The sequence below is a fragment of the Barbatula barbatula genome, assembly GCF_947034865.1.
Source record: "Barbatula barbatula genome assembly, contig: scaffold_189, whole genome shotgun sequence".
NCBI classification, from domain to species: Eukaryota; Metazoa; Chordata; class Actinopteri; order Cypriniformes; family Nemacheilidae; genus Barbatula; species Barbatula barbatula.
In genome coordinates, this window is record NW_027636875.1 from 1,467 (window position 1) to 19,590 (window position 18,124).

Sequence of the window (18,124 nt, forward strand, 5' to 3'; positions counted from 1 at the left end):
TGTGTTTGCGTGAGTGAGTGCATGCGTGTGAGTTTGTGTCTGTGCGTGTGTGTGTGTTTGTAGGAGTGTGTGTTTGTGTTTGCGTGAGTGAGTGAGTGCATGCGTGTGAGTTTGTGTCTGTGCGTGTGTGTGTGTTTGTAGGAGTGTGTGTGAGTGAGTGCATGCGTGTGAGTTTGTGTCTGTGCGTGTGTGTGTGTTTGTAGGAGTGTGTGTTTGTGTTTGCGTGAGTGAGTGCATGCGTGTGAGTTTGTGTCTGTGCGTGTGTGTGTGTTTGTAGGAGTGTGTGTTTGTGTGTGTGTGTGTTTGTAGGAGTGTGTGTTTGTGTTTGCGTGAGTGAGTGCATGCGTGTGAGTTTGTGTCTGTGCGTGTGTGTGTGTTTGTAGGAGTGTGTGTTTGTGTGTGCGTGAGTGAGTGCATGCGTGTGAGTTTGTGTCTGTGCGTGTGTGTGTTTGTAGGAGTGTGTGTTTGTGTGTGCGTGAGTGAGTGCATGCGTGTGAGTTTGTGTCTGTGCGTGTGTGTGTTTGTAGGAGTGTGTGTTTGTGTGTGTGTGTGTTTGTAGGCGTGTGTGTTTGTGTTTGCGTGAGTGAGTGCATGCGTGTGAGTTTGTGTCTGTGCGTGTGTGTGTGTTTGTAGGAGTGTGTGTTTGTGTGTGCGTGAGTGAGTGCATGCGTGTGAGTTTGTGTCTGTGCGTGTGTGTGTGTTTGTAGGAGTGTGTGTTTGTGTTTGCGTGAGTGAGTGCATGCGTGTGAGTTTGTGTCTGTGCGTGTGTGTGTGTTTGTAGGAGTGTGTGTTTGTGTGTGTGTGTGTTTGTAGGAGTGTGTGTTTGTGTTTGCGTGAGTGAGTGCATGCGTGTGAGTTTGTGTCTGTGCGTGTGTGTGTGTTTGTAGGAGTGTGTGTTTGTGTGTGCGTGAGTGAGTGCATGCGTGTGAGTTTGTGTCTGTGCGTGTGTGTGTTTGTAGGAGTGTGTGTTTGTGTGTGTGTGTGTTTGTAGGCGTGTGTGTTTGTGTTTGCGTGAGTGAGTGCATGCGTGTGAGTTTGTGTCTGTGCGTGTGTGTGTTTGTAGGAGTGTGTGTTTGTGTGTGTGTGTGTTTGTAGGAGTGTGTGTTTGTGTTTGCGTGAGTGAGTGCATGCGTGTGAGTTTGTGTCTGTGCGTGTGTGTGTGTTTGTAGGAGTGTGTGTTTGTGTTTGCGTGAGTGAGTGCATGCGTGTGAGTTTGTGTCTGTGCGTGTGTGTGTTTGTAGGAGTGTGTGTTTGTGTGTGTGTGTGTTTGTAGGCGTGTGTGTTTGTGTTTGCGTGAGTGAGTGCATGCGTGTGAGTTTGTGTCTGTGCGTGTGTGTGTGTTTGTAGGAGTGTGTGTTTGTGTGTGTGTGTGTTTGTAGGAGTGTGTGTTTGTGTTTGCGTGAGTGAGTGCATGCGTGTGAGTTTGTGTCTGTGCGTGTGTGTGTGTTTGTAGGAGTGTGTGTGTTTGTGTGTGCGTGAGTGAGTGCATGCGTGTGAGTTTGTGTCTGTGCGTGTGTGTGTTTGTAGGAGTGTGTGTTTGTGTGTGTGTGTGTTTGTAGGAGTGTGTGTTTGTGTGTGTGTGTGTTTGTAGGAGTGTGTGTGTTTGTGTGAGTGATTGAAGCCGTCAAAACGGTTTCAGTCCTTTTGCCCTTGAGTCGCTATGAACAGACAACTTCAAATATTGACATCAAACAAATTGAGTGTGTGTGTGTGTTTGTGTTTGCGTGAGTGAGTGAGTGCATGCGTGTGAGTTTGTGTCTGTGCGTGTGTGTGTGTTTGTAGGAGTGTGTGTTTGTGTGTGTGTGTGTTTGTAGGAGTGTGTGTTTGTGTTTGCGTGAGTGAGTGCATGCGTGTGAGTTTGTGTCTGTGCGTGTGTGTGTGTTTGTAGGAGTGTGTGTTTGTGTGTGCGTGAGTGAGTGCATGCGTGTGAGTTTGTGTCTGTGCGTGTGTGTGTTTGTAGGAGTGTGTGTTTGTGTGTGTGTGTGTTTGTAGGAGTGTGTGTTTGTGTGTGTGTGTGTTTGTAGGAGTGTGTGTGTTTGTGTGAGTGATTGAAGCCGTCAAAACGGTTTCAGTCCTTTTGCCCTTGAGTCGCTATGAACAGACAACTTCAAATATTGACATCAAACAAATTGAGTGTGTGTGTGTGTGTGTTTGTGTGTGCTGGAGGGAAAAACACTTCTCTCATCTTTGCTAAAGCGTTTGGACAATGTCTCTGTTTCAGCTCCTGTTGGACAAATATTCAGTTGTGTCTTCAGTAATGGAGCACAATGAGCGATCGCAACCGGGTTTACAGAACCAGCTGCTGAGACACAGGCATGAGGTCATTAACCAATCAGAGCGGAGATCTCTGTGTGGTTCTCCCCGGGCATCCGTGCTCATGTTGGCGGTGTGCCGGGAATCTCCGTGCTTTCAAATATTTAGTCCAGCTATAAATAATATTAGTCTACTGGTGTGATGACACACTTCCTCTGCCGCCCTTCACATAAAGAACATCGTTTGTTCTGCTTTTCATATGCTGGCAGAAACAGATTTGCATATGAGAGGAAGTGATGATGGGCGTTCTCATTGAACGTGTCTGTAGAAGCGTCTGTCTGGTGGATACCAGAACTAAGAAAGCTTGGAAAGCGTGCATTCATTTACTGATGTGAATCTACTATGAAGCTGTGTTTAGTTTAAATGAAAGATTTAGAGACGGCTTCACGAGAAGCGAATAAACAAGAGCTGCCTGTAAGTTCTGCTTTGTAGATCTACCTTGTGTTGCCATTATCTTCTGACTCATAAACGTTCTCTCTTCCAGTTGAGTGAAATATAACAGACAGAGTGGATTTCATACCTCTTCCAGATTCATCTCGTCTGGATTGTCCCAGAGTTTAATAAACTTTCCAGGTCGCTGTTTCTTCAGAGGGACCACCACAATGTAGTATCCCCTACAGAGAGAGAGAGAGAGAGAGGGTTACGATTCTATTGACAGCAGTAGGACATCCATCAAGATTAGAGCGAATCAATCTGGACTTTCCAATCCACCTGTGATGACACTGGATTATCGGGACGTTTGACGGAGAAGAGAGTTTCTGAGTAAACAAATCAATAACCTGCCAACACACAAACTTCACCGCCTGACTTTCACTCGAAGGCTTTGTTGGTGTTGCATGAACCCTCTCTGAAGGAGATGATGGTTGGTCTCTATAATGAATGTTTTGGCGTGTTAGGAGGATCTGGCTCTTACCTGATTTTCTCTGTAGTCTGTACAGTTGGCAGCTCGACCGTGACCGTGCCGTCTGAACCCGTCTTGCCGATCAGGTAGGGTTTGGTACGCAGTATGTCAGGTGCTGTCATGGTGGAGACGCGGTGCTGTAGACCTCCTGCGCTGTTGCCACGGTTAGTGAGCAGGAAAGAGTACTGAGTTTCTGGCTGAAGGTTTGTGATGAGCTTCTGCGTCAGCTTCCCATCCACCTCCACGCTTTGTCCATTATCATACAAGATCTAGAAGAAAACATCCAAACCTCAAACCTGAGGACATGTCTATTGTGTCTTTTAGGATCATTTCTACAGTAATGTTTAATCGTCACAAGACATGAAATCCCAGAAGGCATCCGTGTAACACAGTCGAGATGGCCAAACAAATAAACAAACTACTGCTTATAAATACCCACAGAATTCATTCAGTACTGAGAAGTGTCACAACATTTTCAATCTGAACTCGTTAGTTTGTGTTTATTGTGTACTTTAAGCCTAATAGTGTAGCGCATATAACTGTATTCCCACTGAACAAATTGGTTAAGCAGGCTGGTTTTAGATTTTTTTATCTGGAACCCACCAGCAAAAACCTGCTAAACATCAGCTTGAATAGACTGGAACACTAGCTAAAACCAGCTGAGTCTTCAGTGTACTGCTTTTTCACACTTAGGAGATTACTCCACAGTTAGGCCTTATGATGCATCTGCCTATGAAGACAGTAGACAGCAAATGTTTCGGAGCACATCACAATTCAAGTGTAAAATACAGGCTTTAAATCAACAGACATCACGAGAGAATGATTCATGGGATTTAAGACTCTTACTGTGAATGGTTGAGCAGGATTGTAGTTGTCGGGGATCTCCCACGTCAGCAGCACGGAGGTCTTCATGGCAGCCTTCACGTGAAAATTTTTTGCAAACACTGCTAAAAGAAAGGCGGGCAGATGAATTAGGCAACAGCGACAGAAGGGTTTTTAGTCCATCACAGTCTTACCTTAGACCCTTCTACCCCACGATTTACAGGGCTATCCCAGAGCTTGCTCCTTACCTTTTACCTTACCGTTGACTCCAGATGCTAAACTTCCTTGAGGACGCTAATTCAAACACTCAAAGTTAGCTACGCTTGTGGCTAATTTGATATTCGCTAACTTCCAATTTCCTCCTTAGAAACCCCATGCTCTGACTAAGAGATGACGTTTGTTTGTAGGAGAGGGCGAACGGGGGCGAATGGGTGTCACGAGCCTCCTACCTTGGTGGACGGGTTGCGTTCTGAACTGGACGCTAGGACTGTAAGGGCCGGCGCCCTTACTGGTGAAGGCACACATTTTAATATCGTACGTGGTGTCTGCTTTAAGGCCGTCCAGGACAACGATGGAATCGGTGGCGGGGATAAACAGTTCAGAAGGGCTGCGAGGACTGTTGATGTCTTTGTACTGAAGGGCGTATTTAACGATGACTCCATTACGCTCGGCTAGCACCACAGGCTGCCAGCTGACCTGAATGGTAGTAGCCGTACTACTTTCAGCTACAAGGCCTTGCGGGTATCCGGAGGGCATGTCCTCGGGCGTGTTAATCTCTTTCACCGTCTCCTCTCCGAAGCCCACCTTGTTGCGGGCAGAGAGGCGGAAGGTGTAGGACGCCCCCTTGTGGATTTCTTTGGTAGTGTAGTGGTTCTCACGCTCAGAGAACTCGATGACGGTCAGGGGCTCCACGTCCTTGCGGCCGAATCGGAGGCGATAACCTTGCAGAGGGCCGTGAGTGTTGGGGGGAGGGTGCCACTGCAGCAGAGCTGTGCCCATGTTCGTTGGACTGACCATGAGACGAGGCTTTTCAGGGACTGAAAACAAACGAACAGGGAAAACATGCCGCGGTTAATGCGGTGTCAAAGACATAAAACACTAAACAAATCTGAAGATGCAATTTTGTATTGTATGGCATAATAGTAATTCAATAATCTATCGTCAATATCATGTGTAATTGCGTAAAAACTGAAGATGTTTAAGGTTCTCATGACAATATAATAACCTATACATAACAATGACGTTACTTTACGTTTTTGCACAGGCATATGTATTTTTTTAAAACAACGGCACAAGCCATATTGCGATTTCAGCTTTATTTGGATTAACTGTCCAACCTTAAATCTAAGAAGGGAAATTATTAAACAAAATAATGAATATTTGTCATTTGAGTTGGAAATGGACTCATTTTCACCAAAGCTGACAGATTCGATTTGAACTGTTTTTAATGCGGATCGCGGTGACCTGTTGCGTTTGGTCTGTAAAGTAAAATCTGAATGAAAACAGCTGAAGCACTAACATACTGTAACAGATTCACCCTACGTTGATCTATTTTCTTAATTTTCAAGTCCCAGACACTTTGACAGGGTTGACAGGATATAATGATGTAATGTCAAACAGAAATCAACAGGGATGACGTGTGCCTTTTCACAGGCATACAATGAAGAATGAGAGTGAAATAAAAGGCTTTTCAGAGAGCTAAATAACAGCGCTATTAGAGGTACAACAGAAAGCTCCTGTACTTATAAAGCCATTCAGTGATCATCCAGATTACTTTCTTCTGAACAAAGAAATTCTCTTTTGCCATTTTCTCGACAGATTTCTCCATTATATTCTTAACCCCTGCGAGCATTCCAAAGTCAGAGCTGTAGGTGAATGGAATTACAATCGGCGTCATCGCCTCGGGGGCAATTACAGGCATTCACTGTTTATGGCCATGGGCTAACAGTCCAGACCACACCGAGGGACAAATTACTCTTAACCTACCGGCTCCGGTGGTGGTGACCAGCTTGGGTTTGCTGCGCGCTCCGTCTCCTTTGGTCGTGTAAGCGGCGACGGTTAATGAATATGTGCTCTCAGCTTGAAGGTCTGTGAGAAATAACTCCTGGAAAACAGACGAAAGCACAAGGGCTTTAAACATGGCGAGGAATCAAAAGAGAACTGAATACATGTACTGTACAAATAAATAGAAAATCTTTGACACCAAATGCCTTTTTTTATATATATCATTTTAAAGAGAATGCTGGGCAGACTTTATTTACATTTTATCATTAACACATTACGAAGATGCATATTAATGTATACAAACCTCTGGGAGCTAGCACAAAATAATTATCTATTTACCCTTGTATGGTGTTCGGTTCTGTGGGACCTGTTTACATTTTTATTTAAAAAAATGATACAATGAATATTTTTTGCAAATTCAAAGTCATTGGCCTTGGCTAATTTTCTGTTAAGAACATATATCAGGACGCATTTTCAATAACCGCACACGGTACACCCCCTACACATTTATATGACGTACTGTACATAATGTTCGGGTCAACTGAACCCAGGTTTTATAAAATTGTGGAAACTGTATGTTCTGTTTACTTTCATTGTGTCCTCTTCATGGCCTATTTTAGTATGTTTGTGTGTGTGTGAGAGAGTGTGTATAAGTGTGAGTTTTCTGTTTCTGCCGTTCCCGCCAAAAAAAACGTTCAATTCATAATTGTGATCTAACAAAGGGCAAATATTAACCATATATGCTGTTTAGATGGCTCGTAATCGGGATGAAGTAAACATCTTTTAATTAACATAATTTAACATTAAGTGTTTGATTGTGTTGAATTAAAAACTCAAAACTGCAGTGGGTGCACTAGACCCACCAATACTGGCTGAGTAACAAAAATATGAACACCACACAAGGGTTGACCTGCTTATATTGCCAGTTTTTTCAAGATAATGGAAACTCTGAAAACATGCTCTGTCTTTTTTCTCCTGGCAACTACAAAACCATCTGACTCAACAATAAACATCTATAGGCAGGTGATGGATACATGTTAATATACATGTGTGCAAATGATGCAGCATGCAGTGAATTAAACACCCTGTGCACGGATGCCAAAATGAATTCAAAGACTTACATGTTCAGCCGAATCATCATATTCCCACTGATGCAGAGTACAGCCGCCATCAAGAGAAACATAAAAGAAAAAGGAAAGGAACGGATGAGAAACAAAAGAGGAAGAGCAGAACAGAACAGAACGAAAACAGAGAAAGAACAGAAGAGAAACAGGGGTGAAACAGAAAGGTATCAGAAGAAGAAAAGTAACAGAGGAAGAACCAAAGAGAAACAGAAAGTATCAGTGAAGAAACCACATAAAGTAACAGAGGGAGAAGAGGAGAGAGAGAGAGAAAGTAAGAGATGAGAAACAACAGAAAGTAACAGAAGGAGAACAGAAGAGAAACAGAGGGAGAACAGAAGAGAACAGAAAGTAACAGATGAGAAACAACAGAAAGTAACAGAGGGAGAACAGAAGAGAAACAGAAAGTAACAGAGGGAGAACAGAAGAGAAACAGAAAGTAACAGAGGGAGAACAGAAGAGAAACAGAAAGTAACAGAGGGAGAACAGAAGAGAAACAGAAAGTAACAGAGGGAGAACAGAAGAGAAACAGAAAGTAACAGAGGGAGAACAGATGAGAAACAGAAAGTAAAAGAGGGAGAACAGATGAGAAACAGAAAGTAAAAGATGAGAAACAACAGAAAGTAACAGAGGGAGAACAGAAGAGAAACAGAAAGTAACAGAGGGAGAACAGAAGAGAAACAGAAAGTAACAGAGGGAGAACAGAAGAGAAACAGAAAGTAACAGAGGGAGAACAGATGAGAAACAGAAAGTAACAGAGGGAGAACAGATGAGAAACAGAAAGTAACAGATGAGAAACAACAGAAAGTAACAGAGGGAGAACAGAAGAGAAACAGAAAGTAACAGAGGGAGAACAGAAGAGAAACAGAAAGTAACAGAGGGAGAACAGAAGAGAAACAGAAAGTAACAGAGGGAGAACAGAAGAGAAACAGAAAATAACAGATGAGAAACAACAAAAAGTAACAGAGGGAGAACAGAAGAGAAACAGAAAATAACAGATGAGAAACAACAGAAAGTAACAGAGGGAGAACAGATGAGAAACAGAAAATAACAGATGAGAAACAACAGAAAGTAACAGAGGGAGAACAGAAGAGAAACAGAAAGTAACAGAGGGAGAACAGAAGAGAAACAGAAAGTAACAGAGGAGAAACAACAGAAAGTAACAGAGGGAGAACAGAAGAGAAACAGAAAGTAACAGATGGAGAACAGAAGAGAAACAGAAAGTAACAGAGGGAGAACAGAAGAGAAACAGAAAGTAACAGAGGGAGAACAGATGAGAAACAGAAAGTAACAGAGGGAGAACAGAAGAGAAACAGAAAGTAACAGAGGGAGTACAAAAGAGAAACAGAAAATAACAGATGAGAAACAACAGAAAGTAACAGAGGGAGAACAGAAGAGAAACAGAAAGTAACAGAGGGAGAACAGAAGAGAAACAGAAAGTAACAGAGGGAGAACAGAAGAGAAACAGAAAGTAACAGAGGGAGAACAGAAGAGAAACAGAAAGTAACAGAGGGAGAACAGATGAGAAACAGAAAATAACAGATGAGAAACAGAAAGTAACAGAGGGAGAACAGAAGAGAAACAGAAAGTAACAGAGGGAGAACAGAAGAGAAACAGAAAGTAACAGAGGGAAAACAGATGAGAAACAGAAAATAACAGATGAGAAACAGAAAGTAACAGAGGGAGAACAGAAGAGAAACAGAAAGTAACAGAGGGAGAACAGAAGAGAAACAGAAAGTAACAGAGGGAGAACAGAAGAGAAACAGAAAATAACAGAGGGAGAACAGAAGAGAAACAGAAAGTAACAGAGGGAGAACAGAAGAGAAACCGTTACGTAATAGAGGAGAAACAACAGAAAGTAACAGAGGAAGAACAGAAGTGAAACAGAAAATAACAGATGAGAAACAACAGAAAGTAACAGAGGGAGAACAGAAGAGAAACAGAAAGTAACAGAGGGAGAACAGAAGAGAAACAGAAAGTAACAGAGGGAGAACAGAAGAGAAACAGAAAGTAACAGAGGGAGAACAGAAGAGAAACAGAAAGTAACAGAGGGAGAACAGAAGAGAAACAGAAAGTAACAGAGGGAGAACAGAAGAGAAACAGAAAGTAACAGAGGGAGAACAGAAGAGAAACAGAAAGTAACAGAGGGAGAACAGAAGAGAAACAGAAAGTAACAGAGGGAGAACAGAAGAGAAACCGTTACGTAATAGAGGAGAAACAACAGAAAGTAACAGAGGGAGAACAGAAGAGAAACAGAAAGTAACAGAGGGAGAACAGAAGAGAAACAGAAAGTAACAGAGGGAGAACAGAAGAGAAACAGAAAGTAACAGAGGGAGAACAGAAGAGAAACAGAAAGTAACAGAGGGAGAACAAAAGAGAAACAGAAAATAACAGATGAGAAACAACAGAAAGTAACAGAGGGAGAACAGAAGAGAAACAGAAAGTAACAGAGGGAGAACAGATGAGAAACAGAAAATAACAGATGAGAAACAGAAAGTAACAGAGGGAGAACAGAAGAGAAACAGAAAGTAACAGAGGGAGAACAGAAGAGAAACAGAAAGTAACAGAGGGAGAACAGATGAGAAACAGAAAATAACAGATGAGAAACAGAAAGTAACAGAGGGAGAACAGAAGAGAAACAGAAAGTAACAGAGGGAGAACAGAAGAGAAACAGAAAATAACAGATGAGAAACAGAAAGTAACAGAGGGAGAACAGAAGAGAAACAGAAAGTAACAGAGGGAGAACAGAAGAGAAACAGAAAGTAACAGAGGGAGAACAGATGAGAAACAGAAAATAACAGATGAGAAACAGAAAGTAACAGAGGGAGAACAGAAGAGAAACAGAAAGTAACAGAGGGAGAACAGAAGAGAAACAGAAAATAACAGATGAGAAACAGAAAGTAACAGAGGGAGAACAGAAGAGAAACAGAAAGTAACAGAGGGAGAACAGATGAGAAACAGAAAGTAACAGATGAGAAACAGAAAGTAACAGAGGGAGAACAGAAGAGAAACAGAAAGTAACAGAGGGAGAACAGAAGAGAAACAGAAAGTAACAGAGGGAGAACAGATGAGAAACAGAAAGTAACAGAGGGAGAACAGAAGAGAAACAGAAAGTAACAGAGGGAGAACAGAAGAGAAACAGAAAGTAACAGAGGGAGAACAGATGAGAAACAGAAAATAACAGATGAGAAACAGAAAGTAACAGAGGGAGAACAGAAGAGAAACAGAAAGTAACAGAGGGAGAACAGATGAGAAACAGAAAGTAACAGAGGGAGAACAGAAGAGAAACAGAAAGTAACAGAGGGAGAACAGAAGAGAAACAGAAAGTAACAGAGGGAGAACAGATGAGAAACAGAAAATAACAGATGAGAAACAGAAAGTAACAGAGGGAGAACAGAAGAGAAACAGAAAGTAACAGAGGGAGAACAGATGAGAAACAGAAAATAACAGATGAGAAACAGAAAGTAACAGAGGGAGAACAGAAGAGAAACAGAAAGTAACAGAGGGAGAACAGAAGAGAAACAGAAAGTAACAGAGGGAGAACAGAAGAGAAACCGAAAGTAACAGAGGGAGAACAGATGAGAAACAGAAAGTAACAGAGGGAGAACAGAAGCAAAATGAGATGTCACTGGTCATTCAAACAGTGTTGCACTGCCAGCTGAGGTTTGGATGTGTTGATCTGTCGTGTAATTTTAGCTCATATATAGTTAAACAGATTTCAGCTCTATAGTGGTTGTGTGTAATAATGATTTGTCTGTGAATATTTAAACACTGATCACTCTTTCTTCATTTAAAGAACATATAAAATAACACATGAAATATCATAAAAAAACATTCAGTAGTATTTCGCTTAGGGGTGGTTTCCCGGAAGTCATGACTAGACCTTTGTTAAACAATGACATTAAAGTAGTTTTTACAATCATGCATTTAAAAAAATATTACTTGTGTGCATTTTGAGACAAAACAATGGCAGGGATGTATTTTATGACATCAGTGTAAGCTGTTTTCAGCTTTAGGACTAGTCTTAAGCCCTGTACATGAAACCAGCCCTTATAGTTTACAACTCTGTTCCGAATCCAGTGAACTGCACTGCTGTCTGATGTCTTCTACACCAGCTCAACAAATAGTTCAACTCTATAGACACACACAGTAAGAGCAACTCCACAGAGTCATGACTCTTACTAAAATGGTTAGTTTGATGTAAACAACAAACAAGAAATATAAGAATATGCAAACTTTAAGTATTTAACATACGAAGTTTTTAATCAACATTCCTTCTGGAACCTCCACATCACTGTTCACTGTCTTTTCAGTATCTGTGTGTATGTGATACTTCAGTTAGACACACATTCTATATGAAATCAAATATAAATGTGACACGCAGCAGATTAGCTTTCATTTGAACTGCCTGTGTGTGACATTAATGTGTCACATCTGTGTATGTGTCCTGGTAAACCTGGCAGTCGGGCTGTGACGGTATGATTTTAGTTCTAACTGCGGCGAAGACGCAACAAATCATGAGGTTTGGCTGTTAATCACATCCAACCACACACCTCCACAATAATGTAAAATAAACCATTACAAGAATAAGAACCCGAGGACACTGCAAAAAGAGCAACGGCACAACAGTCAGCGGATATAAACGCACGCAAACTTTGAATAATTCATCGTTTGTAACAGCAAACATTATTAATATCGTTAAACTATTAATTAGGCTACATTAATAAAAACAAGCCTTTTCAAAGTGCAACATAAAAAGAGAACATCGGTCTTGCCTACAGTCTGTACAAGTGTTCGGCTGTTGTGCAACACGTAGTGCTGACAAATCTATCGCTCTTCATGTTTCGTGCGAGGAAAACCAACATATTCTCTTTGTCTGGTTTCAGGGAGGCTCTTCAATAGGGATGTGCACGAACGTTCCAACATTTCATCCGCAACAACTGTTTGAAAATGAAAAACGCTATTCGGATATCAGTATTTTCATAAGAATAAAATCTGCGTCACCACAGGGTTAAGTTACCTCAAGAGAAGACACGTCTGATTTAACGCTTCTTCACTTCTTCAGTTATGATTTGTTCCTTAATCTGTTTTCACTCCGATCGTAAACTAGTTGAAATATTTGAAGTTTTCACAGTGTTATGCTCGACTCACATCAACTTATTAAAATGTTTCAAAACTGGTGAGCCACAGAAATCAGCATCTCATTACTGCAGTGATACGGTTACCCTCACAGCCCTACCTGGCAGTGTCTTTATGTATCATTAAGATAGTTATACCAGAACGTTTTGGGGACATGTTTTGATCTCTATGATGTAAACAGCTTAAGTTAAACAGTGAAGGTTTGGTTCAGGGGTAGAGTGACGGTTATAGGATATACACTTTATACTGTATAAAAACATTATGGTGTCATCAGGCAGCACACATGGGTTTGGAACAGAGTAGCTCAGAAACTCGTGTGTCCTTTAAAAACCAAACGGCTGGCAGGCTGAACCAAGTGGTGAAATGCTTACCTGAGCGTCGTCTGTCAGGATGTCTCTGATGACAGGATGCCCGACGGGTTCACCGTTAACCATCCTGACACAGTGCACCTGATACCCACGGATCTGCCCGTGCTGTCTGCTGGGCACCGGCGAACGCCACAACACTTTAACAGACGAGGAGTTGACAGCCTCCACCTCGACTTTACGAGGAGGGCCGCTGGGCACTGAGAGAATCATGGGATAGAAGACAAAACGGTCAAGCTTACAGAGGCCCACGGGCACCTCCCTCAAACAGAATGGTCAGGTGGACAAAAATCTACGAAATGGCTAAATACTGCTGATAATACTAATATCTCGACAATGGCAAGTCAAAAAAAAAGAAAGAAAAAACAATCCCCAAAAACAGGTGTGAGTTGACCTCATTGTCTTATTTTTTTGAAAAATGGGTACAGTGGATTCAAAATATGGAATAAAAAATATAACCGGTAAAAACAAGCAAAAAGAAGCCAAGCAGAGCGTTTCAGAGATCTGAAGCACTTGAAAGGAGTTTGGCTATGACAGAGTGAAAAAAAAACAAATGTCATTTTCATGGGACGTTGGAGAAAAAAGCCCCATTTTGAAGATTCACAGTCTGTTCAGCCGTCTTTGTTCGTGTATGGAAATGAGTTTCTCTCCATTAAAAAAAGCTATTTCATTTTTTATCTCGACAAGAAAACGAGGGACAAAAAAAAACAAGACGACATTTGGGATTGTTAGAAGTTTAAGGTCATCAGAAGAATTTGCCATGTAATTGTTCGGCCCCAAAAATGTCAAAGGGGTTGAAATGTTGGCTGAGTGAATCCGGATTAGTAGAGTTAGTGTGAGCACGGGGAGATATCGGACAGGAGTCAGGGAATATTTGAGGAGTAAAGACATTAGTAAAGGGTCGTGTGGGTAAGACATACCGTCCTCCTCCGTACGGATAAGATGAGGTAAACTCTCAGGGCTTTCACCCGCTTCTGTGCGAGCGATCACTGTCACGCGGTACTCTGTCCATTTCTCCAAGTTCTCCAAGAGATAGTGGGAGGTTTCCGGCAGTATGTCGGTGATGTGACGTGAGGACGTATCGTCTCCTTCCGTGGCTGCGTACTGGACGCTGTATTTGACAATGACTCCGTTCTGAAGCTCCTCCGGAGGCGGCTTCCAACTTACCAGAATGCTGGTGGAACTGGGACTAGTGCACTTGACTTCCTGCGGTGGCGCTGAGGGCTCTGATTGGAGAACCGGTGGATTGTGGAAGGAGCAGATAGCCATTGCATTGGATCAGAGTGTTTCGGGAGGATCCCGGTTGAGTTTCACAGGGGTTGAAGGTAAGAGGATTTTTTTGTTTTTTTTGTGGTCGAGGTGAAGATGATGTTGATGGACAAACAAAAAGAAAAAGAAACAAAAAAGGAACATAAAATAACATAAAAGGAGGATGAACCACAGGACGACATTTATTTATAAATCAAAGATGAAATGAGAGTAAATTTCAAAAAGGCTTTAAAAAAAGGACAGAAATGTCACGTACGTCTCATAAAGGAGGTGAAAACACAAACTGGTGCGATTGATGTAGTAAAACGAACCCTGAACATAAACCTACCTTTGAAATTATACACATGTTATTTTTTCTACACGTCCTAACATTTGAGTAAAATTTGAGTTTCAAAATAAAAAATTTTTTCCATCAAATTCTGATATCTGAACGGTTGCTGAATTCCTCCAAGCAGTTACCATCAATCCAAAATATTAAAGGTTGATGTGTCAGCTCTGTAAAAACAGAAAAAGCATTGCTCACCAACCTTTCCGAGGCCTGTTGGTTTGAGGTAAAAGCCTGGCTGCTCCAAGAGATCATGACTGATGTCTCAAGACATGCAAAAACAGCCCTCAGATGTACTTACCTGTGTTCACGTCTCAAAAGACCTCAGATTTACACACGCCGAGACTAAAGTGCATTGGAGTGCTTTAACTCAACTGGTCGAGCACGACACCAGCAGTACGAGGTCATGGGTTCTACACCCGGAGAATTCACTGTATCCACTGATAACACGGCAATACATAAACATGACTTTAACACATGAATAATAAATGTGAGGTCTTTTGAGAACACGAGTCTAGCTGAATATCATTACAGTTTACTTTTGGAACTCTCTCAAACGCAGCACATCTCGTAAACACACGAGACATTAACAGATAAATCATTCAGCACTGTTGTTTTGACGTGAATCTATGTAACAGACGACACCACATTCAAGCATGTCACTGGTCTACAGTTGTCACAGATGGTCTCTCATTGAAAAGGCATGTGCAGTCTATTCATCTTGTAGTGCCTCCATTCGTCAAACAGCGCTGAGCTGAATTTAAACGTCTTAAATCTGGATTCTAGTGCCGAAGGAGGAAGTGCTGATCTTGAGAAAAGGAAGAAGACCTACGTGTCTGAGGAGTTTCAGCCGAGATCTCATTGGTGTAGGCACCGACGCCATGTTTGCTGCGGGCGGCCAGCTGAAAGGTGTATGTCGTGAAGGGTCTCAGATCCTTCAGTAAGTAGGTGGTGGTGGGTTCGAAGCTGACACGCTTCTGAAACACAAAACAATCGTCATATTAACATCTGGACTCTGTGAGTATGTGTGTGCACGAGTGATGCGATTCTGACCTCCTCTTTGTCATCTCCTTTCTTGTAGAGCAGCTCGTATCCGACGATCTGATTGTCCTGGCCGGTCTGTGTGGGGGGGTTCCACGACAGCAGGATGCTGGTCTCGGATTTGGCTTCAGCCTTGAAGTCCGTCGGTTGAGAGGGAACTATAAAAACAATCCAAATAAAACATGATCCTAACTTTAGACAGAGAGAGAGAATGGAAAACAAAGACACCTACCTCCAGTTTTGGCAATGATCTGTAAATCAGAGGACAGAGGTCCATCTCCTACGGAGGTGAAGGCCAGGACTCTGATGTAGTAAGTCTTGTTGGGTGTCAGACCTGGAATGGTGAGGAAGTTGGAGGTTCTAACAATCTGTTTCTCCCATTGGTTGACTTGCAGGCCGGGATCGGTGGTGTAGTAAACCCTGTAGCCTGTAACCTGTCCGTTGGCCTCCTCGGGTTCATCCCAGTGGATGATGGCGGTGGTAGCACTCAGCATTCGCCCTCGGACTTGCCGCGGGGCCGTGCTCGGCGCCTGCTCTGCCGTTTTGGCCTCGATGGTTTCGCTGGGAGAGCCGCGTCCGATGTTGTTCACAGCCACTACCCTGAATTCATAGTCGGAGTAAGGGCTCAGTCCTCCAACACTGTAACGAGTGGTGGCGACGCCATCGATTTCTTTATAAGAGTCCTCCGAGTGTTTGGTCTTGTGCTGGATGATGTAATAGGAAACGGGTTCGGGATTCCCTGAATCCCACGTGAGCGTGATGCTTGTTGCCATGCGCTCGGTTACCTGGGGAACACCCGGTGGCTTCGGTAAAGCTGGACGAACGATAAAATAATTCAAGTCATTCACATACACATACACCCACTGGAAGTCATTTGTAGGTTGATTTCACACTCCCACAGCAACACTAACACTGCTAATGTTTGTCCAAACGATGGCCGACATAAGAGTTTTAAGAAGTTTAAAAATCAAGTTGAGCTTAAATGAAATAATTTTGAATGTAATTATTCAAATACAAAACAAGTTGAGAGTCAATATAAGCATGCTGCCAGTGAAGACAACTACAAACTGCCGTGGATTGATTTGACTGCAGGTTTTTTTCTATTGAGTCGAGTAATTCACGGACAATGTGCTCGCTACTCTGGGATGCTAGCCGAAGGTTAAAATGTCGACTTGCTCTGCCAAAACATGAACAGAAGAGCCATGTTCCAGTGCTGTTTGTTGTTAATGTAGTACAGCAGAAGAGCTCAGATGGCGATAAGCAGAAAAACACTTTCCCCCGGAGGAAGACAGACGCTCGGCTTTACTTGCGTGTCTTCAATATTCTGCAGGCGGTAATTTATTGCTTTAATTCAGAGCGCATTAGGTGAGCTCGCCGATAGGACGGATAATGTTTAGTCTTTGCCAGCTGTCTCTTGGGGCATATTATGACTAATGTGATTTTATTATGTCTGCCACAGACAAAAGCTTTCAGTGTGTGTGGTGTGAAACCAATCCCAACAGTAGGAAGATTTTTCCTTAAAACACGACAACCTGGTGTACTTTTTAAAAACTTGCACAAAACCCACGTTATTACATTAACATTGAACATTAACCCAGCATATAAAGTAGTAAGTTAACACAAAAAGTTTGGTTGATCTGTGTAACATTTGGTAATCAAAAACTATGAAACATCTACAGATCTATTTATTTATTATTAGTTCATTTGACTGGATAAGGCAACGTAACACAATAACACAGAACAACTGCAAATATGAGACCTGTTTTCTTAGGTCAGTGTTCTTGTTTGAGCATAAGAGCAGCGGGCCTGATAAAACAGCCCAGCACCGGCGGGAATGTTAAGCATCGCTCACCTTTGACCGTGATTTGTGCGACCGCCTCTATAACACCCAGCGTTGACATTGCGACACACGTGTAGTTGGCCGACTGCCGGACGTCAGTGAGCTCCAGCACGTTTCGGCCGATGGGCATGTCATCCTCAGGGGTCAAATCCTCCGAGCCCAGCATCCATTTGACATAGGGCATGGGTGAGCCCACCGCCACACAGGTGATGTTCACGCTTCCCCCGGGCATGATCTCATTATCCGTCGGAGGGATGGAGAAGCGGGGCGGAACCCGTCTCACTGCAAGAGAACACAAGCAGTGGTGACATCCCGTATGGATAAAAGGCCTCGTAACGTAGGGGAACATTTAACAGGTTAAAACCAACGACAGCTGACGAGGGAACAGCAAACACAAATCTGGTGGATTTCATCGCTATGCTGTTGTCGTTGGTTTAGACATGAGACAGTGGGTGGGGTTTCCCACAGCGGAGTCACCGCAGACATGGACGTCATGCACAGGTGAGCCGGCAGGACACGAGGAAACCGGAGGATCACAGCATGCAGGAGTTGCCTGACTGTACAACTGTGATGCTGCGTTCTCTTCCAGTTGATGTGAAGGAATGTGGCGGTTCACATTGTCACATCACACGCACAGCCGTTCCACTAACAACAGCACACGGCCAGAAGCCGACTGCGCCTGCCGTTCATAAAGTGGACACACGTGTGGACACAAACGGTCGTGTGACCGCCAGTCAACAGAACAAATGACAAATGAAGGAAAGTGAGTGAAAAACAAACAGGTGAATAGATACACGCAAGAGAAATCCTCAGTGCATATGGGGGGGGGGGCATTCCTCAAACTCTGCCATGCAAACAAACACATCGCCGTCCCACAGGAGAATAACAGACACCAGAGGAGAGTCAGTTTATCAGATTACAGGAAATCAACAGAGCTATTAAAAGCAGGAGTTACCAAGAGAGACAGACAGAGACAGAGAGAGA

General features: G+C 42.9%; 1 protein-coding gene across 1 annotated transcript; it reads right to left on the reverse strand.

The window, feature by feature from the left end:
• Positions 1–2,833: 2,833 nt before the first annotated feature.
• On the reverse strand, positions 2,834–17,553 carry LOC306890977 (receptor-type tyrosine-protein phosphatase delta-like; the record flags this gene model as incomplete). Its single annotated transcript, XM_079488405.1, has 13 exons — positions 2,834–2,927; positions 3,227–3,483; positions 4,061–4,161; positions 4,486–5,073; positions 6,023–6,140; positions 7,162–7,188; positions 12,672–12,865; positions 13,586–13,891; positions 15,092–15,236; positions 15,313–15,458; positions 15,533–16,114; positions 17,153–17,422; positions 17,505–17,553. Coding segments are annotated over 13 exons (2,877 nt in total), but the record flags the coding sequence as incomplete, so codon positions are not given.
• Positions 17,554–18,124: the final 571 nt, after the last annotated feature.